Source organism: Colossoma macropomum, unplaced genomic scaffold (assembly GCF_904425465.1).
Source record: "Colossoma macropomum unplaced genomic scaffold, Colossoma_macropomum, whole genome shotgun sequence".
NCBI lineage: Eukaryota > Metazoa > Chordata > Actinopteri > Characiformes > Serrasalmidae > Colossoma > Colossoma macropomum.
In genome coordinates, this window is record NW_023494799.1 from 31,686,104 (window position 1) to 31,713,543 (window position 27,440).

At 38.2% G+C, this 27,440-nt stretch overlaps 2 protein-coding genes across 4 annotated transcripts; one reads left to right on the forward strand and one right to left on the reverse strand.

The window, feature by feature from the left end:
* Positions 1-2,327: 2,327 nt before the first annotated feature.
* clcn4 (chloride channel, voltage-sensitive 4) lies at positions 2,328-15,163 on the forward strand. 2 transcript variants are annotated; one of them, XM_036586355.1, is made up of 12 exons: positions 2,328-2,560; positions 4,540-4,694; positions 5,065-5,164; positions 5,980-6,167; positions 6,317-6,439; positions 7,228-7,434; positions 7,641-7,721; positions 8,265-8,810; positions 9,227-9,413; positions 11,132-11,527; positions 12,907-13,123; positions 13,703-15,163. In XM_036586355.1, exons 1-12 carry the CDS (start codon positions 2,545-2,547, stop codon positions 13,791-13,793), a joined length of 2,307 nt encoding a protein of 768 aa, XP_036442248.1. In that variant the 5' UTR covers positions 2,328-2,544; the 3' UTR covers positions 13,794-15,163. The 2 variants fall into 2 exon arrangements, with proteins under 2 accessions (XP_036442248.1, XP_036442249.1); XM_036586356.1 differs by lacking the exon at positions 2,328-2,560 and adding an exon at positions 2,869-3,015.
* Positions 14,999-27,440, reverse strand: traf3ip2b (TRAF3 interacting protein 2b). 2 transcript variants are annotated; one of them, XM_036586358.1, is made up of 9 exons: positions 27,284-27,440; positions 24,509-25,164; positions 23,165-23,207; positions 22,560-22,624; positions 21,008-21,105; positions 20,826-20,894; positions 17,716-17,832; positions 17,509-17,583; positions 14,999-16,265 (listed from the first exon to the last, which is right to left on the reverse strand). In XM_036586358.1, the coding sequence occupies exons 2-9, from the start codon at positions 25,149-25,151 to the stop codon at positions 16,119-16,121; spliced, it is 1,257 nt and encodes a 418-aa protein (XP_036442251.1). In that variant the 5' UTR covers positions 25,152-25,164; positions 27,284-27,440; the 3' UTR covers positions 14,999-16,118. The 2 variants fall into 2 exon arrangements, with proteins under 2 accessions (XP_036442251.1, XP_036442250.1); XM_036586357.1 differs by having other exon boundaries at positions 27,113-27,440.

Consider the following 27,440-nt stretch of genomic DNA (forward strand, 5'->3'; position numbering starts at 1 on the left):
CTGAAGCACAAGAGTTGTCACTGGGCTGCAATCAAAAGCCATACACTACAAAGGAGTAGAAAGTGTCTGTGAGGGTTGTAAAACTGATTTTATCTCGTGAGAGACAACCTTTCTCAGACTGTGACTTTCACTATCAGTATCAAGATCACTTTGTTAATGCTGGTGAAGCCAACATGCATTTCACTGTCCAGCACAACTGACTTATGCCACAATTTGTATTGTTTTTGTTGATAAAGAGTTTAAAACCTGTTTGCAATGTATTAAGTGTGACATTACTGCAAAATACTGAGGTACTGTCTGTTTCCAATGCTTTCCATGTTCTCACTAGAATAATTTAAAAAATTCTGAGAGCAAACAAAAACAAAAGGCTTTTCTTGCAGGCCAAGTCTGGGACAGCATAGCACGCAGACTGTGACGTCTGCTGGTAGGTGGCTGAACATGAAATGTACAAAGAGAGAACACGTATCAAACACATACACACACTTTCTCTCTCTCTTTCTTTCTCTCTCTCTCACACACACAAACACACGCTTACTTGAACATTTTGGGAACCACATAGTAACACTTGGCGCCCAACAGGCTAAACCGTTGTGAAATGATGTAAAACATTGTGAAATAGTAGGCATAAAGATAATGGGGTTGGAGTTTTTATTCACAGTGGGTTGGAATGTAATCAGTTTATTTACAAAATGACCATGATAAGGGCCCTCAGGCTGATGATGAAGAGGGCGTGATCCCTAATGACCATAATAGAGAAAACCTTAAACCCTATTTCAGAGCAGCTCTCATAATAACAGCTCTCAAAGTTCATACAGGGTTGCGTCTGGCCACATAGTAGTGTCTGAACTCAGTATTTAACATCTTCCTCACCCCCACGTGCTGGAAAAAAAGACGACATTAGAAAAGCAAGCATTGTTCGTCTAGTCTGCTCTCTGAATCATTTTTGTAGACATTTAATTATGTAGCCTATGGCAGTCTCCGTTTACATGTGTATGCAATTTATGTGTGTATCTGTTACCTAAACTACAGGCTAATGTCTATTTTTATCAGCATGTAGCTTAAGGGGCATTATGGCCTAAAACTAGAGTTTTGCTCTGTGTGCTACACAGTACTTTTTAGCATAGCATTATATCCCATCAGCCTCATCAGTTTGACAGAATCCACAATTTCACTGTTTTCCTGTGTATGTTCAGTGTCTCTCACTACAATATTCACCATGTATTACACAAATACAACATTGGGAATCCCTGTGGTGCCACCCAATCCTGACTGCTAGCCTAGCCACTCTACAGGTTAGTAAATATATAGAACCATGGTACCATTAGCGTAAAGTTCACTCTTACCCTGGTCATTGAAAGCAGTGATTATATATTCATTCAGTGCAAAATGGACACCAGGTCAAGTTTTTTACCCTTTCAGCCAGAAAAAAGAGGCCCAACAGACCTAAGCTACCTAGTTTTAGCTTTTAGGTTGTTGTCCTCATATAACAGCATCCCATTTTTACAGAATTCACAATATAATTTTACATTTTTCTTCAGTAATGTTCTCTCACTACAATATTCAGCATGTATATTATGCAAATACAACATACAGTCATGAATTCCTTGTGTGTCAACCAATCCTGACTGCTAGCCAAGCTAGCATTAACTCTTAACTCTTACCTAGATCATCAAATTAAATCAAGAACTCATTGATTTTGTCTTTATTCAGCAAAACATTGGATGCTAGAGTCAAGTTTTTCTTATTTCTCATAAGGAAAACTGCCTTTATTCAGCACAAAATGGATACTAGAGATATCCTTTTTACCCTTTCAACCAGAGATAAGAGGCCAAACTGATGTAAGGTATAAAGCTACCTTGCTAATTTTAGCTTTTAACTTGTTGTCCTCCTCATCTGATGAGTCATTTCTGCCGTTTGAGTCATCCATTTAATCCATGATAATAAACGTTTTAGGACAGTTATATGGCTGCAATAAGGTAATCCTAGCAATAAAATAAGCTAATGTTATCTGCCTTCCTTAAGCATTCACCAGCTAAAAAAGTACATAAATAAATATACACTTTAACTGCACACCCCTAATATCCACTCCAAAGCACTTGTAGTTTTCCAAAAGTTCTTTCCACCTTCAAGACACATCATCAGAAGGGTGTTTTCCTAGTCTTTAAACCATTACATTTTTATTTAGGAAACACTGCAGCATCACAGTAGATTCATGTTTACAACAGATATTGTTTTGTCCATTTTAGCCAGAATGTCCTTTTAAAGATTTCAGACTCCAAAACTGACTTTTATTTGCGCAGTTATTTCTGCGCAACGTCGGCGCTGCGTTGACTTTCATCAATGCATCTTGGGCTGCTTTCACCAAAATAAGCTGCATGCTGGGAGCGCAGGCCACGGTTATATCCTCGGTCTATTAATGTTATTACAGTAATGAAATAGTTGTTATATGACGACCACAGAACGGGCTTCTAAAATCCTGTGCTTTTCAATAATGGTTCCTTCTACCGCTACTTAACCGGCAGCTGGATATAAAGCGCTATTAGAATGGCGGAGGCAGAAGGTAAGCAGCCACTGCAGGGATCAGTTCACCTGTTTCACATCCTCCATTCCCTCACAGCCCTTCTGCTTATGAGGCAGAATTCATTTTACAAGCGTGTTATTGCCTTTTTTCCTGTGTCCTGTCTGCAGACTGGTTGTTCTTTCCCCAGCTGACTCTCTGTCCACGAAGCTGAGCTCGGCTTCATATTCACCAGCTTCTTGTTCGAATTTTCCCGTTCCACCTTAAATGGCGCAGCATTTACATTTAGATTCTGGCACCTCAGAATGCAACTGCTGCACCATTTAAGGTGGAACGGGAAAATTCGAACAAGAAGCTGGTGAATATGAAGCCGAGCTCAGCCTTGTTCGTTCGTAAGGCCGTCGAGCTTTCGCTGACGTTCACGCTGTTTTTTCTGGAGCGACAAATGTCTTTATTTTCTTACAGACTTGCTGTCTTATAAACAAAACGACCAATAAGTAAGTTGCGTATATATTTTTGAAAAAAGACCAATTTTAAATAAACGAATGCTCTCAACTAAGTAAGCATGATTTGCATCTTCGTTGTTGGAGGAGCTTTTATTTTGCTTTCTGGCTCTCAGCACCTGCTCCCCACACGATTTATACTGTAAGAATTTGCCCAGAGATAGGCTTGGACTTTTACTGTAGAAATTATATTTGATATACACTAGTTCAGATGTATTAATATTCAAAATCATAGCAGTAAATTAGTAAAATGACCCGTCTTCTGTGGTAGTATTTAAAGGAAAACCCAGACGCTCTGTATCCTGTACAATGCAGTTAGTGAACACTCATTATATCAATAATAGCTGTTATTTTTTTCAGTAATAGTGTAGATTACAATACTGAATAGGCTAAACACAATACAGTATTTTGAGTTTTTTGGGAACAGCAAAAACTACTTCAACTAATTCAGTTATAAATAATACTGTAATTGTCTATTTACAATAATTCCTTACAGTAAGTTATCTGCGTTGAGATCTGATCACTTTTCTTGCCTTCTGATGTTCTACAGCTTGATTAGGCATTTTACAATCATCTACAGCTCTGTTCATAAATTTTGACTGATTTCTTCATTTTTTTATACAGCTTCCTGTTAATTACGTGAAATGTGTGACGTTGAAGAGTAGTTCTATCATAACAAGGTCATTATATACATGTACCTGCAACAGAATTGATTTTGTGTTCTTAAAAAATGATTCCAAACATTTGAACAGTTGTGCATATTCAGAGAAATGAATCCATGTATTAAGCCTGGCCCTGTGCCCCTCTCTACATTAGCTAAATTGTTCTTAAATATGAAGAGCTTCAGTCCAGAGTGCTATATATCCATGTGTAAGAACAACAACTGATATATAATGGAAAACACACATTATTTCTCTAACAAAGGTGGTATTAATCACAGTAGAACATTGATATTTCTAAGTGTAAAGCCCATTCCCAACAGCATATATCATGAAAATAAATATATATAAATAAATGTGTTTTGGTCTATAGTGTGTTTTGAAACAAACCTCTTTATAGGTAGCTGCTAGATCCCTCAGGTCAGGCTTATGACTGAAACAGGTTTAGTGCAGCATTTAAATGGAATTAGTGCCTCTTGAGTTGATTGTTGATGTAAATGTCAGTTATTGTGAATGTCCTTCCTTTTTTAATTTTGGCCGTTATTTCTCACTAACTTTTTGCTGTGCATTTCCCCCTCTCAGTTTTATTTCAGTGACATTTATTGTCATCTAGATTCTACTGTATTTATTTATCTTTATTGTTTTTTTCCCACTGCATAAAGCACTTTTGCTTTTATGTGCTCAATAAAAATATTATTATTAGTAGTATTATTACTGTAAGCTGGTTAATGATTGAATTTACCTTCAGACCAATGTCTGTGTTCCAATCAGGTATCATAGCCTTCACCTCTTCACGCCATTGCTTTGAACTGACTGAGATCATTTTGTGAGCTTATCTGAGAGTCTGTGCTTTTCTCAGGAATCAGCAGTGCCACTCCCACAGAGGAGATGAATGGTGCTGGGAACCTGATGGACTTCCTAGACGAGCCCCTCCCTGACGTGGGCACGTATGAGGATTTCCACACCATCGACTGGCTTAGGGAAAAATCCAGAGACACTGACCGTCACAGGAAGGTATTGGGCTGTGCTGACTATGAAACTATGCTTTATGTTCAACTCCAGTCCTTTAATGCTGTTTCTAGTCCTGGAATTGGTAAACTGGACTCAAGGTCCAGAGTTCAAGACCTCTGCTATAAAGGTTACAGTCACCACCACCCTAATCATTAAGCATCAGATTCCTGACACCTTGCTTTTTGGCCTAAGATTGAAACGTACCATTATCATTACTTCACCAAAATCTCAGCATATGTCTTCCAAATACTTGGCTGGTCATTTACTTTATCCATCGTTGGTTTAGCTTGGTGTGGTGTGGATGTCCAAGTTTTGAGACTGTGTTTTGTTCTTTACATGCTGCAGTCTGATTGAAAGGAAATGTTTTTAATAGATTACAAATAGGAGTAAGGAGTCCATCTGGGAGTTCGTGAAGAGTCTTCTGGATGCCTGGTCAGGATGGGTTGTGATGCTGCTCATCGGACTTCTGTCAGGTATGGAGTGTTACTAGAGGCTGCGTGGCCGTCGGGAAGTGGCTTTGTGTTTCAGACCAGTGATTCCCAACCCTGGTCCTGAAGTATCCCTGTTTTCTGCTCCACGTAATCAGCTAATTAACAGTCTAATTAGCAGTCCTTTTGTGGGATAACACTAAAATGTGACATACATGGGTATTCCAGGACCAGGGTTGGGAACTTTAGACATTTAAGCAATGTAGGATAGTGTAGTTTGTGTTTGATAGATCAGTCAACAAAAAAAGTGTGCTTTACAGATTGCCAACCAGCTAAAGCAAGAGCCTTGAACATAAAGACAAGATCGAAAAATAATTACCACTAAAATAAAGTAGGGATGTACAGCAACATCTGAATCATATTCAAATTGGCAGATTATTGCTTAAATAAATTATTGGTATCAGACAGATTTGATTGATACTTCAAACAGATACTTAATATAGTTATTGAATGTTTAGGTGATGCTGGGCTACTGTGCTAATATGTCATTCATTTTAATGCCTTTATAACCCTCTATAATGCTAATCTAGCTAGACGTCTTGTCCTAACTTATACATTTTGAAAGTGTTTATGTATCAGCATTGGCAGATATATGCATAAAGTATCTGATATTGGCTTACCCTGCAATTCCCATATCATGCATATCTTAAATAAAGTAAAACATAAATTAGAATCACAAGTTATAATATAAAATATTAAAATGATAAAGAAATAATTGAAGCAAATGGTCCGATAAAGATTTGCATGTTTATCAGTTTGTTGGTTTCTGATTGTGGTGCATCTTTTCCTCTCTCGTTCAGGCACTCTGGCTGGTGTGATAGATCTGGCTGTGGACTGGATGACTGACCTGAAAGAGGGAGTATGTCTGTCTGCGTTCTGGTACAGCCACGAGCAGTGCTGCTGGACCTCTAACGAGACCACCTTTGCAGACAGGGACAAATGCCCCCAGTGGCAGAAGTGGGCCGAGCTGATGACTGGACACACTGAGGTAGAGGAGCCTACTGGATTACCGATCTGTAATAAAATGTCTTCTTAATGAAAAATATTTGATGCACTATAACTTCAAAATTATAATCACAGTGCACATTAGCTTGAATTAAACTGAGAGAAATTAAGGTATTATTATCTTCATTGCAGGGTGCTGGGGCTTATGTGTTGAACTATTTCCTGTACGTGCTGTGGGCACTGTTCTTCTCCTTTCTGGCTGTATCTTTGGTCAGAGTGTTTGCTCCATATGCCTGTGGATCAGGAATACCTGAGGTCAGTGCTCTGCCAGTGTACTTTCACTCTGACTCCAAAATCATTTCACCAAGGATTGTATATCTCAGGAAGACTGATTTTAACAAGACCAGAAAAGTTAGGACAGGTTTACAAATGCAGATTTATATTTTCTTACCATAAACAAGCCACAAGGCACTGGTTGATGGATGTGAGAAAGTAAAGGCGCGTGATACAGGACTAAAGGTCCAGCAAGCAAATGTGTTTATGGAGTTTTAAAGCACAGTTACTGTTCATTTGATGGATTGATCATATATATGCAATAAAATATACAAAAATAGCATATTTTGTTTTGTTTTTTTTTCCTGTAGAGGAGGTGTCAACTCATTTTCATTTAGAAAGTCAAGACTATATGTAAACTCAGTTTTAAAAAATATCTCTCCTAAAATGATTTTTCCCTCAATTTAGTCGCTGCCGATTACGTCCAATAGCTAGATCTCCTTCTGTCACATGATTGGGTGAAGACTAGCATTTTCTTCCACATAGACATGTGAATTGCCACCCTGTCTTTTCAAAGTGCCACTAATCCAGTGTCATTGTTCAGCTCACCATACTTGGAAGAGACGCTAACTGCTCATTCTTTTACGTCAGCTAAGAGAGGTCTGCGTTGGCTAGTATCAGGCTGACTAATGGCGAGAGGGAGGGCCACCCTAACCACCTAGAGAGAGCATTTTTATGTCCAAGAGTCAAAGTACATAGTATAGTATAGTATAAATAATAAGAAGCTTATATACTCTGCATTGATTAAACTGATGTCAATTTTTTGACAGATTAAGACGATCCTGAGTGGGTTTATAATCCGAGGTTACCTGGGAAAGTGGACCCTGCTAATAAAGACGGTCACTCTGGTCCTGGCTGTGTCGTCTGGACTCAGCCTGGGAAAGGAAGGCCCATTGGTCCATGTGGCCTGCTGCTGTGGCAACCTCTTCTGCAGCCTCTTCTCCAAGTACAGCAAGAATGAGGGCAAGCGCAGAGAGGTGAACGGCACTACTGATTTATTGAGTTACATATGATCATTTGGCCTGTTTTTCTAGGTTATTTTTAGATAAAAAAAAAATTACTTACCCCTATTTTTTTTCTGTTGTCAGAATGTTGTATCATTCTTTTAGCTCTGCAGTTCTTAATGATGTTTGACATTGTTGTGTCCTGTAAAAACACCATGTCATGTTTGTGCGATCTATAGGTTTTATCTGCTGCTGCAGCTGCTGGAGTATCTGTGGCGTTTGGTGCCCCAATAGGAGGAGTGCTTTTCAGCTTAGAGGAGGTACGAGCATCCCATTACCTTAATTATACTATAATCTCAGCTAAAATTGAAGAGTGTTCATCAGATTACTTTGTAAATGCTGAAATATAAATACGTGAGTGTAGGGATGGTAAGGAGAGTCCATGAAAAGGCAGTGAGTTTGAAGAAGGCATCAGGAACAAGAGGCAATTGATTCCTCTGGTTTTTAAACAGCTCTCCATAGTTCAGTCATTGAGATGTGAATAGTCATTCAGATTGGTTTGGTGTAGAGGATCTTGCCATGTCAGATTTCCTTTACAGTGGTAGTGGTAGGAAGCAGGGGTCGTGATATTTACAACACGTATGTAGCCATTTTATTTATTTATCCTCTAGAGTGGAGCATTTCACATCAAACCACTCTGAATGACTTTTACATTTTCAAATCAGTGCAACATACAGTTTTTGAATTGCGTGTTGATTGGAAAGACCTGCTAAAAGTGTATTATCCTCAAAATGTAGATTTGTATTTTATTATTAGTTTATTATCAATGCTTATCACGAATTTGTCTCTTGTGCCCTCTTCAGGTGAGTTATTACTTCCCTCTGAAAACTCTCTGGCGCTCCTTCTTCGCTGCCCTGGTGGCCGCCTTCACTCTGCGCTCCATCAACCCTTTTGGGAACAACCGGCTGGTGCTGTTTTATGTGGAGTACCACACTCCATGGTACATGGCTGAGCTGGTGCCCTTCATCCTCCTGGGCGTTTTTGGGGGCCTGTGGGGGACGCTGTTCATCCGGGGCAACATCGCCTGGTGCCGTAGACGCAAGACTACCCAACTGGGGAAGTACCCCGTGCTAGAGGTGATCGTGGTGACCGGGATCACGGCTATCCTGGCTTTCCCCAACCCGTATACACGCCGCAGCACCAGTGAACTCATCTCGGAGCTGTTTAACGACTGCGGAGCGCTGGAGTCCTCCCAACTCTGCGATTATATCAACAACCCCAACATGAGCCGCCCGGAGGACGATATCCCAGACAGACCAGCCGGCCCAGGGGTCTACATGGCCCTCTGGCAGCTCGCGCTGGCGCTTATCTTTAAGATAGTCATCACTATCTTCACCTTTGGGATGAAGGTAGAGTCTTTTTTGTGATGTTTTAAACTAGAGCGGGGCGATATGGCAAAAATGCAATATCACATTACTTCAAGAGGTTTTCACAATACACAATATTTGTTTTTTTCTGACATCTGATAAGCTGGAACAGATAAAGTAGTGCCGCATTTAAATATGCTAACAAAAAAAAAATTAATCAAATTATTTGCATTTAACATTTCATACACTCCACTGCGTTTTGTACTCAGTCATGCAGTTGGAAAGTGCTTTTATGCACTGACAATATCCATGTGCTCAGAAAAGCTTATTTGTGACATATTATGATTTACCTTACCTACAAAGATAAATATTGTCATGTTGTCCAGCCCTATTTTAAATATAACTCATTAAAATTTTGGCCACAAAATGTGATTTTAACTAAGTTGTTCTATTTGCAGATCCCATCAGGGTTGTTCATCCCCAGCATGGCCGTGGGTGCTATAGCTGGCCGCATTGTGGGCATTGCTGTGGAGCAGATGGCCTACCACCACCATGACTGGATCATCTTTAAGAACTGGTGCCGTCCGGGAGCAGACTGCGTCACCCCTGGCCTCTATGCTATGGTGGGGGCCGCAGCGTGTCTTGGTAAGATACTGTAACCCAGAGGTTCCTAACCTTTTACAAGTTGCAGCCCACATGACCGACCACTAAAACTTCTGTGGCTCGCCACATGACCCGACCCTTTAAAAATGCAGTTACAATGCAACGACGCTGGTGGTCAGCCAAGTTTTCCTGCAAGTTTTTCTAAAATCTTATATCTTATTTTTGCTAAACAAATTGAAATTTTCACTAACACTATATACTGTATTTACTTTGGGCAATTTTGGCTTGTAGCATATTGGTTAATTTTATGCTTTTCACTTGTAGTGCAGGGATTAAATAATAATGCTGCTATAAAACACTGCTGTATCGCCTTGCTGGCCTGTTTCACTCCAATGTTCATCTTGTTAATTAATTTGCATCGAGAAATTTCTCTAGGAAATTTAAGTGCTGATCACAGTGTTGGGTAATGATTCCATTTGCCGGGTAGATGATTAAAATTCTGGTGATTGGTGTTAATGTTGAGCAAAACCTACAGTGTGTTATCACTCATCATACAAACGTGTGTGTGTGTGTGTGTGTGTGTGTGTGTGTATATATAAGGTGTTGCAGCCTTGTGACATGAGCTGAAGTTTTTAAAAAATTCCTACTTTTCTCCTCCAGGACTCCTCAAGGCAGTTTTAAACCAGACAGCAAACATGAGACAATCTGTCAGTCCGCATTTCTGTGCTTTATCGCTCAGGTCTTTATCAACAGTCAGATCAGTATAAACATTTGTTTCCACAGATAAAATTTATATGAACAGTGGCCTTTATTTGTCAAAGCTGCATTGGAAGGAGTGCATTATTGACCATCCCTGAGTAACGTATGAACTGCTCTTGTTGTACAACGTCGTACAATGTCATACAACATCGAAACAAGCGGTGATTTGAAGGCAGTTGATGAATCCACTTCACTGCATGGAAACAAGCGCCTGTGCATGAGTGCCTTATTTATATTTTATTTGCAACAGACACTCTTAATTTTCCCTCATATACACATAATTTACATGAAGCACACTTTAATTCATGCAGATGGTTTGATAGAGAGCCAGTAAAACAAAATCATTCAGCAGCTCATGAGCCAGTGGTCGTTCTCATATGCTGACATTTAGGGTCCAGCAGGAGGTGCGCTGCCCCCTACTACTGGCCGAAGCTTAACTAACCTTATAGTGTTAAAATTGCAACGATGTGTGATACAAACAAAATGCACTTATATTTTCAGATGGTAAAGTGATGTGACTATATTGTGTAATTATTTTTATAAAACACTGATCGTGTGATTATATTGCACTATATAGGGTGGCTTTTACTGAACTATGTTCTGTATTTTAGGGAGGTAGTTATTTTCCATATCAGTAGTATAGAGCAAAAGTCTTTGAATGGAATGTATAGACCCAACATTTGTTTATATCAGTGTACACATAAAAGAAGAAGTACGTCCGCTTAAGTACGAGAATGGCTGTGTACACAGTTAGTATTAGTATTGATATTTTTTTATTTTTACTGTTATTGCTAATAATATTGATGTTGTTGATAATAACTGTGCAAATCAGGCATTTTTCAAGCTTAGAAAATATTATGCTCAAATTTACACACACTTCTTACACTGTCTCATCCCCAGAGCAGCAGCAGGGAACATCAACTTAAGATTATGTGTATTTAAAAGGTTTTAATTTTTTTAATCCTCTCTGTTCATCTCTCACACTTTTTCTGTGACCTCAGGTGGGGTTACTCGGATGACTGTGTCTCTAGTGGTCATCATGTTTGAGCTGACTGGTGGACTCGAGTACATTGTGCCACTCATGGCCGCTGCGGTCACCAGTAAGTGGGTGGCGGATGCCTTTGGTAAAGAGGGCATTTACGAGGCCCACATCCGGTTGAACGGCTACCCCTACTTGGACCAGGACGAGTTCACACACCGGACGCTGGCCACAGACGTGATGCGGCCGCGCAGGAACGAGCCTCCGCTGTCCGTCCTCACGCAGGACAGCACCACCGTGGAGGATGTGGAGACGCTAATCAAGGAGACGGACTACAATGGCTTTCCTGTGGTGGTCTCGCGAGAGTCAGAGAGGCTCATTGGCTTCGTCCAACGCAGGGATCTGATCCTCGCTATCAGTAAGCTCCATAGATGTGGTCATTTACACACTAGCTTGCAGCGTTAATTCAGTTGCTTTGGACTAGAGATGCAGCAGTCATGCATTTTATGTAAAACAGCTTTTTGTTACAGGTGCAGCAGCAGCATTCAAATACAACACTAGTGCACTTTTCTGCCTCACATTATTTCCGGCATAATAATAATAATAAATAATAATAATAAATTGGGCAATCTAACACTTTTTTTGAATTCACTCCGGTTCTGCATCAAACCTTAAGATTTCCTTAAGACTTCCAGCAGTAAGTGCTACAGCTTTGAACATTTCAACTTATGATTCTTTAGGAAACACATTGGTGCTTCATGAGACCTCAGGCTAATTCGATTTTGGTGTAATTCACAAATAATGCAAATAATGAATTATTTTTTAAAAATACACAATTGTACTGAATACATAGATTTGACCTAGGGAACTATTAAATAGTAATACAGAAAAGATAATTTTTAGATTTTTACATATCCTCGTGAGACCTGGTAATTCATTTTTTAAATACTTTGAAAATTTTCTTTTGCTAAAACAACGATTTGCCGAAACACTTCACGAGGGAGGTGCATTCTGACTAATTTTGACAATTAAGCATCCATAGAAGTTTTGTAGGCTTACACCGTAAAAAATAGTTTGTTAGTTCAACATAAAAATGTTCATGTGTTAAATAATAATTTACCTCTTATTGTTCAGCTTGAATAAATACTTTGAATGAAACATTGGAAAATAGTTTTTTTTTTTATTTATTATTCTTTTTTAATTTATTTTCAATTTAACCCTCAAAAATACTTCAAATCAAATTTTGCCCATTTCCACTTTTTACAGTGTATTTTTAGCTAATAGCACTGGTATTACAAGCTGAAAAATTTTCAATAGCATAAAGATTTGGCAGCACACAGTACATATTTTATTATTCAACAATAGCTGAGGAAAATTGTGTTGGATGAGTAACAGAGGCTTACTCCTCAGATGAGCTAACACCACAGCTTGCAGGTACAATGAGGACTCATCCTCTTCTACATAAGGCCTTCTCTCCTCAGTGGACGATGTGCCAACATGGAACATGACAAATACTGAAATAGTGATTTTAGAATTTAAATACTGTCTCCTGAAACAGTTAACATCCCTTTATTGAGTTTTATTGTAACTGTTATAATTCATTATAATATTCCAAAATCTGTGCAGTTGATCCACCACCTTCAGTCACCATCAGAGCATCATCAGGGATTATTTACCCCCTTAGGAAATGGTTCCAGGTTACATTGTTCTTCTAGCCTACTAAACCTGACACACAGACATTATAGTATCTTCAACATCATCTGTGATTTTCCCGACTTCTCTCTTCTTTTAACACAGAAAATGCCCGTCAGAAGCAGGACGGAGTGGTCAGTAACTCTGTGGTGTACTTCACTGAGGATGCCCCCCAGCTGCCAGCCTCTAACCCACAGCCGCTAAAACTGAGACGCATCCTGAACCTCAGCCCCTTCACTGTTACTGACCACACGCCCATGGAGACTGTGGTGGACATCTTCCGCAAGCTCGGTCTGCGCCAGTGTCTGGTCACTCGCAGTGGGTAAGGGCTTCCTTGCTGCTTTGTCATACTTGCGTAAGGTTTTTTCAAATATTCTAAGGAAGCTCATTCACCTGCATTCTTCAAGGCTGACCACAGGCCATGCACAGTGTTTGTGTTTTTCTTGTCAACACACTTACTAACATAGTTCCACAGGTTTTCTTGTTGCTTTTCTCTCTTTTCCTCATTTCTTGGAGATTATTTTTGAGATGCCAATTCAACATTTTGAGAAAATAAGTAATTATTTTGCCATAGTAAGTCATTATTTTAAGACAAGAAGTCATTATTCCAACCTTCCAGCCTAGTAAGTTAATATTAACATTAACATTATTTCAATATACTAAATCAATATTCTGAGAAAATAAGCCCTCAATTTGACATCCTACTGCTGCCTGAGGGAGGAAAAAAACTAAATTTCCACCTCTGCCTGGTGTGAACAGGCTGCCACATAAAGTCATTTTTATATATTTATTTATTTTTTGTCCTTCTTAAATAATCAACCCCATAGTATACTATGAGGTTATGTATATGGGTTTACTATGTATATACAATCCTAATATCATTTATTTCCCTGCTCTTTAGGCGGCTACTTGGGATCATCACTAAGAAGGACGTGCTTCGACACATGGCCCAAATGATGAACCAGGACCCCGAGTCGATCATGTTCAACTGAAGTCCATCTCAGTCTCTGATGCTTCACCGGTGCAGGCTGTTGACCTCACTTCCTGAACCCTGAAAGACTGATCATGTAAATAGTGCAACACTACTGTAACTTAAGTATTCACCCCTGTAGTACAGTAATGGCATATTGTTGCGTGTTTTGGGCCAAAACAAGATCAAACTGAATAACTGGGACAAAGAGAATGGCAACTGTTTGAGGCAAACAGGGAATTAGTTGGTACGGTCATTTGAAATTTCCTCAATAGTCTATAATACTTGTCATATGAACAAATTTGTTAGGTCTCTTTTTTCAGCTCCTTAAGAGAAGCATAAACACGCAGAGCCGACTGAATCAAGAGCAGGATAGAAAAAAATCCGACTGTAGTCCAACTGCCAGAAAAATTTCACTTGTCCTTTATTAAGAGGCAACAGTTCTTTGTTGTCTTATTGAAACACAGTTGGGTGTGTATCAGATTCACAGACATGACCTTATTCTGATTTCCCCTCAGCGTTGCCTCAGAGAGTTGCCAGTGTATCAGTTGCAGAAAGGTGTGTTTGGTGTCACTGCAGCTCTTGCTGATCTACCTGCTGCTGCCATATTTATTTTTTACTAATGTTAATCATTAGAATTTGCCATTTTTAGCATTGAAATACTCCCTGTTATGAGGGACTGTAAAAGGGATTTCTGCGTATATTTTAGTTTTACTAAAACAACTGCTGTTACGTCCACTGGTACGCCACTCTTCACTGATGGTATTCTGCAGACTTTACTTACAGAAGCACTTGTTCTGTAAGTATGTAAGTAATCAATGTTACATGCTTGCAAATTGTAAAACATTGATTACTTTAAATGCCGAGGAGTTGATCATATGAATGTGATTTTGCTTCAAGGACAAACTGGAAAACAAATCTAAATGAAGAACAAAGGCAGAACTACTTGTCGGTACTGTTAATGTGGCAGTGGTTCTGCCTTAAATATAAAATTACAGCATTGTGCTGCTCTATTAATTTAATGTGAATATTTATTTAAAGCCGGAACAGGAATGATTATATTTATTCTGTTGTCTGTTACCTGATTTTCGTGATTTATTTTTTGTTTTTTTTGTTTTGTGTGAATGGGCACTGTAATCATGTATGTATTGTTTTTAAATGTACACATTGTGCATTTTCTCAATACTAAAATATAAATGAAAAAGGAAGAGTTGTGTTAAAACGGTAGAAGCTTCATTGTTTTAATTGCCAGCCATATGCTAACACACCACTTATTCATTAAGTGGAATCAAATAATTCTGCAATGGTAACATGTAAACAAGAAAAAAAAAACTGAAAGAAAAAAACAATCAACTGAATTTTGTTCAATGATCAATAAATCATTAAAACAACTAAAGACTTCTAGTGACTTCTCTACCAGCTTTTTTTCAAAATATTTCTTATCTGTGTCAGAAAGTAATGCTAATGATGCCGAACACTTTTGTAAAGCAAGGAACAGAACAATGTCTAAAATTATTGTCGAGTCCAAGAGTTAATTCATTTGGCCTCAGATATTCATTCAATAAACAAACAAGATGATGTGAGTAACATATATCTGTACATTATTCTTGGTGATAACTCTTTTCTCTTAATGTACATGATAAACAATATTTAATTATGACCCAGCTTCCTGAACTCAACCCTGTACTTACACAAAGTGTGTCAGAGGTCACCAACCCTCTTCTGGAGATTCCTGCAGAGTTTAGGTCCAAACTACATCTAACATGCTGCCCTGTCCCCCCTCCCTAGCACTAATGCACTTGATCAATGAGCTTAAAGATCCAAACATTATCAGATTTTGGTTGTAATCTGCTTATTCATGTGGTGATGTTACCAGCATACTCTGATTTCCTAGATTGGAATATTGCCTACAAACCTGATTAAAAAGTCTGATAAAGAGAGCTGGATTTTAGCTGAGTGATCAGGCTTCTCATTGCATGTGTGCCCTTACTCTGATTTCTTTCGCTTTTTTCAGTCTGCGCATGTGCAAAAACAGAGAGCTGTCCTGGAAATAGCAGTGTTCAACACAGCACTTGCGAAACACCTTTGGGAGCGATGTTGAAATACACTACATGCTTGATGAAACAAATGATTTAAATGTTTTTCATTTTCTAGATGATATCAATTCATATTTTCCACTAAAGTGACTTGCGTTCTGTTTTATGTTTATGTCACGTCAATTCATAGTATTTTACAAGAACTGAAATATTTAGAAAGCTAGCAGTCAAGCATGGTGAACGTCGAAGTCATCTGAGTTAAAAATTCTGTGTTGCGCTTTTGAAATGCTACTAAATGCAGTGTGGCAGCGTTAGATGGGCACTGAGACGATGGTGGGCAGCGGGCCGATGGGTGGGGGGTTGTACTTTTCCACCCGCATTAGCCTCCGCAAAATATCATCCCGGTCCCGGGGCCAGCTGTACACGTGTGTGTTCTGCAGCCATGATGGAACATAACTCTGAGGATGAAGAACAAATTATTAAAACAAATTCAATAGATAATAAATTAATAGAACAAAAACTTTCATTGTTTTATATTCAGGTCAAAAACAGAGTTTAATAACATCTTTAAATGTTTTATATTCAGCCCAAAAACAGAGTTTAATAACATCTTTAAATGTTTTATATTCAGCCCAAAAACAGAGTTTAATAACATCTTTAAATGTTTTATATTCAGCCCAAAAACAGAGTTTAATAACATCTTTAAATGTTTTATATTCAGCCCAAAAACAGTTTAATAACATCTTTAAATGTTTTATATTCAGCCCAAAAACAGAGTTTAATAACATCTTTAAATGTTTTATATTCAGCCCAAAAACAAAGTTTAATAACATCTTTAAATGTTTTATATTCAGCCCAAAAACAGAGTTTAATAACATCTTTAAATGTTTTATATTCAGCCCAAAAACAGAGTTTAATAACATCTTTATGTGTTTTATATTCAGCCCAAAAACAAAGTTTAATAACATCTTTAAATGTTTTATATTCAGCCCAAAAACAAAGTTTAATAACATCTTTAAATGTTTTATATTCAGCCCAAAAACAGTTTAATAACATCTTTAAATGTTTTATATTCAGCCCAAAAACAGTTTAATAACATCTTTAAATGTTTTATATTCAGCCCAAAAACAGAGTTTAATAACATCTTTAAATGTTTTATATTCAGCCCAAAAACAGAGTTTAATAACATCTTTATGTGTTTTATATTCAGGCCAAAAACAGAGTTTATAACATCTTTACAAGTTTTATATTTAGTTCAATACACTATTTCATTACTTTAGACTAATCGGAACAAGTTCTGTGGCATTTTTTCCTTCATCATACTAAATGCATGACAGAATGTATGAATTAGACAGTAAATGGTTAAATTATTGATTAAACTACTAATAATAATTGTTATGTATTATTCATAAGTAACTGATGTGGGTGAGGTGAGTATTTGTAGTGTTGCATACATATTAGGAATATGTGAAACTAAGAAATAATAAGAGTTATATTCAAACTGTATTGATCTACAGGCTGTTTCATTCTTTTCAGTTGACATTGTATGAAAAAATCCTGTTAAACAAGTATGTGAATTTGCATGGCATTAAATAATAACTTACACCTCTCTGTTTTATGTGTTATGAAACATTAAAAATGCACTGCGCCGGTTGTTTTTGCCTCATGTTCATTAGAAATGTCTGTCAATGATATGTTTACCTTTTTCGCCCCAGGAAAAAGGACAGGAATGAACCTGAAGTTCTTACAGCCGTTCTGAATGAACTCACTTTGAAGCTGGGTGGCGAACGGAAAACAAAGAGCACATTTACAAACAAGCACACATGATCAAAAGAATTAAATTATTCATTACGGTTCAGCTATAAGTCAACACTAACAGACAGAGCAAACTAATGAGTTATTCCGCACCTGTTTGTGAATGTAGACGGTGTTGGATGTCCTCTCATCACACTCCACACTCATACTGGCACCCGTCACTGTCTCAAAATACTTCAGACTGATGATAATGATAATCAGGTAATCTTTCTGCAGAAACAGAGACAGACAGTGTGGAGAGGAGGACTAATAAAGGCTCTGTGGTCACCGGAGGGGAACCCCCAGGGAGATAAGGCCTAATGATTTCCATCAATGTCTTTATGTTTAGTTTATTTATTATTTCGTAGAATCATGTTTAAGTTTTGGTTGGAAACAAAGTGGGTTAAATTCTTGGACCACCCAACAGAAATCTAATCTAATCAGAATTTCCCTCCATTGAATATAGACAGATACAGCCAAGCTAGTTCTCCCATTGGTTAGGACTTAACAAAAAGCCTAACATGTCAGATTAGCTACTAACATCATTTCAGTAACTGAGTGAAATCAACCTATCAGGTTTTGATTTATAGTTGGTGGGTCCAATTTTAAGAGGAATAACTTCAATCTAGACCTTCTGGGAGTTCTAGATAAGTCACTAACTGAACACAAGTGGCAGTACTTTTTAATAATGGAGAATAGATTTGCCAGCTACAGTAAGGGTGCTACACTGACAGTCACTGAAAACTGCTAAATACAAGAAAAATCTATGCCAACATGTCTGTTACAAGTTTCAAATAAAGTGTAGAATGTCTTTTATAAGCTTTTGTGTTTAATATAGAATGGCAAAAAATGTTCACATGCCTTAGTGCTAACGCACTAATAGAATTAAGGGTGGGCGATATGGCAATAATATCACAATATTCAAGAACATATTCTCGATAAACAATATGTATCATAATATTTTGACACGTAGACACAATGTGGTACATTGATTTTTATCAAAGTTTTTACAAGCAGCGCTGCTCTAAATCCAACTAAACAGGGCTAAATATGCTCTCTTTGTAATAAACATGCAGTTGGTCAGTGTTCTTTGAGTATGGTTGATATCCACAATACGCTCAGAACAGCATCCTTAATATTCAGATAACAAAACTGATTATGATTACGGTAAAATATCATCATATCGCCCACCTCTACAAACAATCTCATAGGGGTGCTATGCACAGCAGAGATTAACATTATGGTATAGGTAAGACTTTTCCTCATTTCCAGTCACAGCTGGCTGCTGGTAATTACACACAGGGGTGGGCGATTTTGTAACTAAGGCTGAGTATTGAAATACTTTTACGGTACTGTATTAATTCAGTACTACTGTGTATCAAAATGTGCCATATCATTCAGAACCAAATTTCAGTGTCTAAGTAGTCAGTCGTACCCAAGTGTCCCTTCACATTCTTGTTCCAGTCTTGTTCTAGAGTGTGGATTGGTTGTCTAAGCTTGGTATTAACGTTAGTACACCTTGTGGTCAGTAGATATACCCACTTCCAGTGCCTCACACAAATTTCTGGATTAAGCCACACCCACTTTCGGTTTGCTAATTAAAAGAACGTATAGTTCAGGTAATGGTACCGCAAATGTTTAGGAGGAGGATTTTTTCCGAAAGTTAAACAATAAAGAAACTGAAAATGTATGATTTACAGGGGAAACAGAGTACGAAATATAATACAATAAATAAATAACACTATAATGTGTGTTTGAGTGGCGTGTGTTTTTTACTGTTTTTGGAAGCAAAGTTGTCGATGCTATGTTTATAAGATATTTTTATGACCATTTTGTGATTGATGCAAAAGATACTTAACCCTTGCGTGTTGTTGATGTGTTTGTTACTCAGTGGTCTGGGGGACCCACCGCATTATTGTTTTTTAAATCAATACAGCCATAACAATTAATGTAAAAATACCAGATATTTAAAATATCACAAGTGGCCAGCATAGAATTCTCCTTTAGCAGCTGTAGCCAGTCAGCAGCCTGTCCATGCTGTCCACCCTCACACACACACACACACACACACATACATATATATATATACAAACACAGACACACACACACTAACAGCAGGCCATGTAGGAGGAGAACAGAGTTAAGGACACAGCACCTCCACACTGTTATTCCCGCAGGTTCACCCAACACCACATGTGTAATATAAATGTGTAGGGAGTGAACAGTGTGAAGGCACTGAAAATGTGTTATTTTATTTGTTCTTCACGGAAAATGAGCAAAGGCATATATATAATAGGCATAATAATAATAAATCGCTTCATTTTTTTCTTTCGGTAAACACTAAAAACGGGTCCCACAGACCACACCACCACACAAGGGTTAAATAATTGTGATACTTAAAGACATTTATACACAATATATATTATGATATTTAGTTTTTATGAGGTTTGCTAACAAGCTGGTATCACTAACTACACTATAAAGACATTCAATACAGGGGTGGACAATTTTTGCCATACATAATGCACCTCAATTTCGTTTTTGTGAGGTTTGATGAGTTTAAACAGACAAAATGCTTTGAAGGCTATGAAAACGACTCTGAGACTCCGAGTACAATGATTTTTTTAAATCTACACTGCACATACAGCAAAGCCACCTATAAAATGGATAGTTCCAGTCATAAAATCTGATTGGCAGAGCTGTGTTTGAAGCCACTGTAAAATACTTCATATGCAGTGGTGTGCGAAAGTTTTGGCACCGCTGATTAAATTGCATTTTGTTGCTTTTTTTCTGCAGAGAACAAACTTCTGCACATATTAATGCACAGTTACGGTTGATTTGCTGAAATTAACATACTGGAAAAAAATGTACATAAAATGTAGCCTGTGCGAATAATGTGACACGTTTTATATTTTCTTTCTTATTTGTTTCCCAGCAAATAAATGGAAACTGTAAAGTGGAAACACTAAAATTAACAGAACAAATTATTTAAATGTGTTCTCTAAAGAGAACGTGTTCATTTATTTTCTAAATTTCATTTTGTGTACAACTGTACCTGCGTTGCCTTCCGCCCAATGACAGCTGGGATAGGCTCGAGCACCCCACCGCGACCCAGAAGGATAAGCGGTTTGGATGATGTGTGTGTGTGTGTGTTTGTGTGTGTGTGTGTGTGTGTACCTGCGTTTGTAAACATGCAGTTATTCACTGTTTACTCAGGTGTTTACCTCATTGAGGTATCTCTCCATGCAGTCAATCTTACTGATGCTGTTCAGCTGTTGCTCAAAAACATCGATCTGCAGAAATAAAGATCCTGTTCAGTTAAGCACCAGTGCGCATCATTATTCGTTCATGTCTGTTACACATGCTTTTAAACGAGGGCGACTAAAGCTGACGCATATCCTCTCACATGTGTGTCGAAGCCGTTGTTCCTGAGCAAAGCAACAAACTTGATGATCTCCTTCAGGTGATCTTCGCTGTCTGCCTCATACGTGACAAACACTTTTCCTTTGTGTGTGAAAGAGAGAGAGAGTTGAAAAGCTGTGACACGAAACGTGACAATGACGACTCAGATCGTTTCTGTGACACCTCATAAGCACCTTGGCCTGGTTTTCCAAACGTGTAACAGAAATGAGAAAACGGAGAGAGCGAAGTGATACATTAAAGGCAGCTGTGTAAATCTCAGACCTCATAACAGTTCAGTTACGAATCAGTAGGACATAATTCAGTGCATCATGAGATCTCACATTATTCCGATTTTTCTTTTAAATACACTAAATAGGAACCATTCAACTATTTACACAGTTATGGAATTTACATAGTATTGTGTTGAAAATAGCCTGAGAATTTTGTTTTGGCCAAAATATTTATGCTTATGTTATTGCACACCAATAATAATTAATATCCAGTATGGTGCAAAAGTCAGAGACCCTTGATTTATTTAATTTCAAGTCAAAACAGTCATCAAATACAAGCTATTCTTTTTACAGTGCCAAAAAAGCAGGAGACACATATTTAACAAAAATTACACAGAAGGCCTAACCATTAAATATATTATCACATTTTTCAGTATTTCCCTCTTTTCAACAGATTCTGTTCTTTTCAGGAGTCTTGCTTTCAGCTTTTCAAAGAAATCTGCATAGACATTTTTCCACACCTCCAAAGTTCAGTCTTCGAAGTTGGTTGCATTTTTGGCTTCTCAAGATCCAAATAATCCCAAACACATTCAGTAATGTTGAGGTCTGGACTCTGGAATGGTCACTCCTTTCTTATGTGAACACCACCAGCTTCTGTTTTTGTCTATTTCCTTTTCTCAGTAAGAGCGTCTTGACAGCTACACATTCCTTCAGATCTATTGCATTGAGTCGTCTTCTCACAGTGGAAAGATGGACAGAAACACCTGTGGATGTTTTCAGATCTGAAGCAGCTTGATTTTCTCCTCTCTCTCAAAGATGAAAGCTTTAAGTCTGGTTTATCTGATAGGGGCAGTTTTGGTGTCTACCAGGTCTTTGTTTTTTTCTGTTTTTTTTACTTATTTACCTTTCACTTTCCCTTCCTTTGCTTATGGCCATAATACCTAATCTCCTCAAAAAGATACCTGAAAAATTAATGATTTATGCTTATTGGCCATTTTAACTGGAAATTAAATAAGTGAATGGTGGTCTCTGACTTTTGCACAGTACTGTAACTGATTAATATTACAAAATGGCAATAATTCTTCTTCAGATACATACATCAATCCACTTTATGACTCTAAACTAATTCACCAAACTAATTCACCAAACTGTGTTGATGTAATATATTCTATTAATGGAAAATAAGGTATATTTGAATTTAAAAGTAAATTCACTGCAGCTCTTTTCTCAGCTCATGCTGATATTTTGTGCTTAAGTGCAAAAGTGGAAAAGCCAGTAGGTCTTGTTTAATATGCCTCAGTAGCTCATTAAGCCATTAGCACTCACTCTGTTCCTGGGAGAGCTGCGAGCTGCAGGGACTCTCCTGCCTTGGTCTGGGAGAGACGCGTCCACTGCACAGAGGAAAGCTCGATTAGACATAAAATAGAAAGCTTTCAGTGGCTACAGCACAGTCTACACTCAAAAAGATTTACAGTCAAGCGCAGTCTGACCGCAGGGAAAGTGAGAGAATATTACTCAGAGCTTTTTTCTATTTCATTTCCTCAATGAAACACACTGAATCCCTTAACCTGTAGGGTTACTACTACTGTATAATTATGTAGTAACTGCTATAAATGATTTGGTAACTACTACAAATTATTCAGTAAAGTTATGTAGTTCTGAGAGAGATGAACTGAAGTGTGGGATTGTATTTGGGGCTTTTGAGTTTAATTAATTAAGGTAGAAATCCTTTTCAAACACATTCAACTAATAAAAGCACTTTAATGATTTAACAGGTAATTTATTTGTTAAGATACAAATTTGTGTTTTTTGAATAAAACAAAGTAGGAACAATTGAAAATTGCTATCAAATCAAAATTTAACTCAATTGTACTGTAAAAAATATTCTTTTTATTATTATTATTATTACCAATTCTGTTCAGATGACTCACTTTTCAGTGCTTCCTGCATGTCCGTGTCTGTAGTGCTCTGGGCCTGTGAGACGAAAACACCCGTGATAAACACAGTGGAATTTATTAAACCTACTTGCGTTTGTAACATGGCAGAAAATGTCTGTGCTTGTCAAGCGCCTTCCAAGTACCTGTGCCATAATTCTACCCTTGAATGACTGCATTCCAAAAGCGTTTAAGATGTACTGCTCGAGCAGTGCTGTGAGCTTACGCCGTAGAGATACTGTGAGCCTGCAGGCCACAGACAGGTGGAGTAACCTAAACGCACACTCACATAGAAGCACTGCTAGAATAATGACATAAAAATCTTAAGTGGAAGTGAAATAACAACTAGAGTAGACGTTGCTTACTTTAAGATCAGAACAATACTAACAAAACATCCAACATCCATCAGCACAGAAACTGTTTCTTACCGCTGGCAACAGTAAAGCAGTCCGTAAGCTGACCCAACACAGCACAATTAAATAAAACCCAAAAAAGAGACTTAGGAACTGACAGAACTGAGTAAAAAAACAGATTCCCTTACTTATAAATACATTCAAGCAGAAACTGTTGGCATTTGGAAACAACAATTAAAGTTACAGCAGCAGCTCAACAAAAAAATAATTTACATAAGTTTCCAAATTACATTTCAAATGTATTTGTCAGACAAAAATTCAGGCCTCATGATGGCTGCCACTACTGTTTTTAGCTGTGATGTACTTGTTTTTATAGATAGCAGTGTGTCAAACCAGGTCAGAAACCACCTCAGCAAGTCTTTGAGATTGATTTACAACTCGACAGGAAAATCTGTGATGAGTTAGAGACGAGGCATGCAGTCTGTTCAATGCTAAGTAGCAGAGTATAACTGTCCTAAGCTACATTGACCTTGTAGCTCTAGAGCAAAACCAAAGAAATAAACTTCCAGAGATGGACAAAGTACAATACAGCCACACGGCTGTCTTCAATAGAACTTACTCTTTAAACTCTGCAATACAATACACAATATATAGCAATATATGCAACTATAGCTACCCATAAAAATGCAATATTTTACAAATATACTCCGACATATGCTATTGTCATTTTGGTACATATTGTCAACATACTGCAATATGCCTACTTTTATCAATCCACACAAAAAATTAATATACTGAAAATCTATTTCCATATATACTATTTTTTCATGTCTGCAGCAACATATGTCTCCTTAGTAGAACTTAACTCAAAGTATACTCACTGTAAAAGTAATTACTTTTCTAGGGGAAAAAAAATTCAGTATATTTTTTCGCCAAATTATCCTTTAAACACATGGAAGTGAATAAATGTATCTGATCTGCTGTTTACCTCTGTTGTAGGGCAGGTGGTATCCAGGTCCAGGGCTGAGATGATGGGGGTGGCCTACTCGGAGCGGGACTGGCCCACACTGACCCCAGCAGGGCATGTTGGGATGAAGGCCAGGAAAGGGCATAGCATGATGTGTGTGCAGAGACGGAGCTGGGGGAAAGGAGTGTAGAGACCTGGGCTGCTCCAGGCTGCTGATGCCAGGGCTGTGTCTGCCTGGGAAAGAGTGCGGCCCGCTGGTGAAGAAGCAGCCGCCTCCAGGGAAGCTGCGGTAGTCCTTGGAGGGCAGGTAGGACGGCAGGCTGTTTGTGTAACATCCCTCAGAGTTTCTGCTGCGGTAGCTGGGGTAGTGCCAGTGGGCTTCCGGGTCTACCCTGTTAGCATCGGCCTGGCTGGGGTAAGGTGTCTGCTGATTGTATCTGGAAAACTGATCATTGGGGGACTGAGGGAAGTCATGGCACATGGGAAAGTGTTGGTGGCTGAATGGCGGTCCTTCCATTGTTCTGTGCATTGGGATGGCGTGGTCAGTGGAGGCCTTAGGGCTGTGCAGTCTCGAGTGTAGTCCAGTCTGGAACACCTCGCTTAGCGTCTCGTCGTTTTCCTCAGGATAGTTGAGTGACTCGCACTGCTGACTATGGAATGCCATGCGGCTACGGGGTCTACATAAAAACCCAAACATGTCAGAGAAATTATGCAAGCATTTTTTGCTGATCCATCCTGCCCTATAGCCACCCAGAAAAATGTAATATCTTCAACATAGTTCACAGTATATTCTATTTGTATTTTGGAATTTATTGACAACATATTGCAGTATATCTCACCACAGCCACCCATACAAAAAGACACTATATTATATATTTTTTAAATTTATTAACAATTAATAAAGTTTTTTATTGACAACATATTACAAAATATCTAATTACAGCCAAACATACAAAAATCCTTAATATTCAAAATATATTCCAACTTATTCTGTCTATTTTTTCAGTATATAATAACATTCTTCTGCAATATACTCAATTTTCTTAGAAGCATGGCAAAAAATCAGCAAAACTGGTCTTACATCAGCCCAGACAAACACAGGAATGTTAGCCACAGGCTATGTGGCAGTCTAGGTTAGCCTATAAACCCTGATTTTGTAATCCTCACTTTGTAAGACAATTATTGTCTACTAACGACCAATAACAACTCCTCTTTACTGCCAATACCTGAACCGTAAAGGGAAGTTTATGCCAGGACAAATAGTAGGAGCATTTGTGGTAGCATTTAGCAGAGAAATTTCCAAAGTAACAGAGATGAGGTGAAGATAGGAAGCAAACCACCAAATACCACAAGCAACTCTGTGCCTGTAACAAATGCCTATGATTACAATTTTCTGAAAAAAGTTGACATTGACATCTTTTTTACGTACGCCTTCGTCGACGGGAACCAGCGGGGAAAAATCTGACCTAAGACACAAGAGGGTCTGGTTTTGTGGTACATGAAAGAGGCCAACGTATGTGTATATGAGTAAAAGAAAAAGTAGGCCTTCGAATACAGTACACCCAGGCACAAGTCCTCATGCTCCGGTATTATTTAGGCCAAACTGCAGGAAAGAAAATGCTCTCTAACAGAGAAAGTCAAATTTCTGCAGATGTTGCAACTGACTGAAACCACAACTAAGCCATATCTGTGTGCAAAGGCTTGTCTACCTCCTTCATCACACAAGGCTGTGATACACTTATTGCACATTAAAAAACACTAATCTGCAGAGAAAACAAAGCGCCTTCACTTATCAATGTACTACTAACTTTCTTTAAAAGTGACATTGCTTAATGCCCTCATCATCAGTGCAATCTGATTTCTTCTAACATTTGATCATGATAACAGGCACTGCCATAAACAATTGATAAGGGCTTCCTGTTGCGTTTGGCTATCAGCAAATACCCAGGAGGCATGCTCCTACAAAATGAAACTAAAATAAACCCTGCATGGGAAAGCAATGCAAATATTAATGCATCACAGAAATGATATGTTATGCTGTTATTAGTTGTGATGTCCTTGTGAAAGTTAGTTTGAGTGACCAACAGGGCAACGACTAAAATATATAAACAATGTGCATTTTTGGTCTTTTTTTTTTATTTTACTAATTTAATGAAATAAGTAGGTCACAACCCTGCTACGAAAAAATACAGCATAGGTCAGCAAATCCAGTGTTTGTTACGTTTCGAATGCTGGTATGCTGGGCAACCAGCATGACCCTGCTGGGTGACCAAACAAACCAGCACCAGAACTGGCATGGAATTTATGCTAGGCAGCAGGGAACAGACTTACAGTATTAAAAAAAAATAATAATTAAAATTTTAAAAAGGCAGCATTTTTTGGCTTTTGATTAGTCGTTTGGCGGAATAATATTAGAAAACGTAAAAAACTTATTAAAATAAACTTTTATTATGAAAAAAATTAATTCATTGAAAGTAAATTACCCGGATCACTTTTCAGTTGTATAGTGAAGGGGAGCTTTATCATTTACATATAATAGACTGATAGATTAATGGAATGGATTTCAGTTAAAGGCCAGTTTGCTGATGCAAAAATAAAAAAGCTTAAGGCAAATGCCCTCCTTACCTGAAGCAGCAGCACTTGAGGACTTAGCGAAGAATCATCGAGAGAGAGAGAGAGAGAGAGAGAGAGAGAGAGAGAGAGAGAGAGAGAGAGAGAGAGAGAGAGAGAGAGAGAGAGAGAGACGACCGCCGTCGCTTTAAAGTTTAGGCTAAAGAGAAATTCGACTGAACTCACTTCAGCGAGTCTGAACAGCAGAGCAGGATAAATGTGTTAATCTCTGTATGCTGCTCTGTTTCCACAGTAGGCGGTTAGTTTCTATAGTTAAGTCAATGGACGCGATAACGTGCTGACCATGTTAGTGCGGCGCTGATAGCAGCTGAGTTAGCGAAGG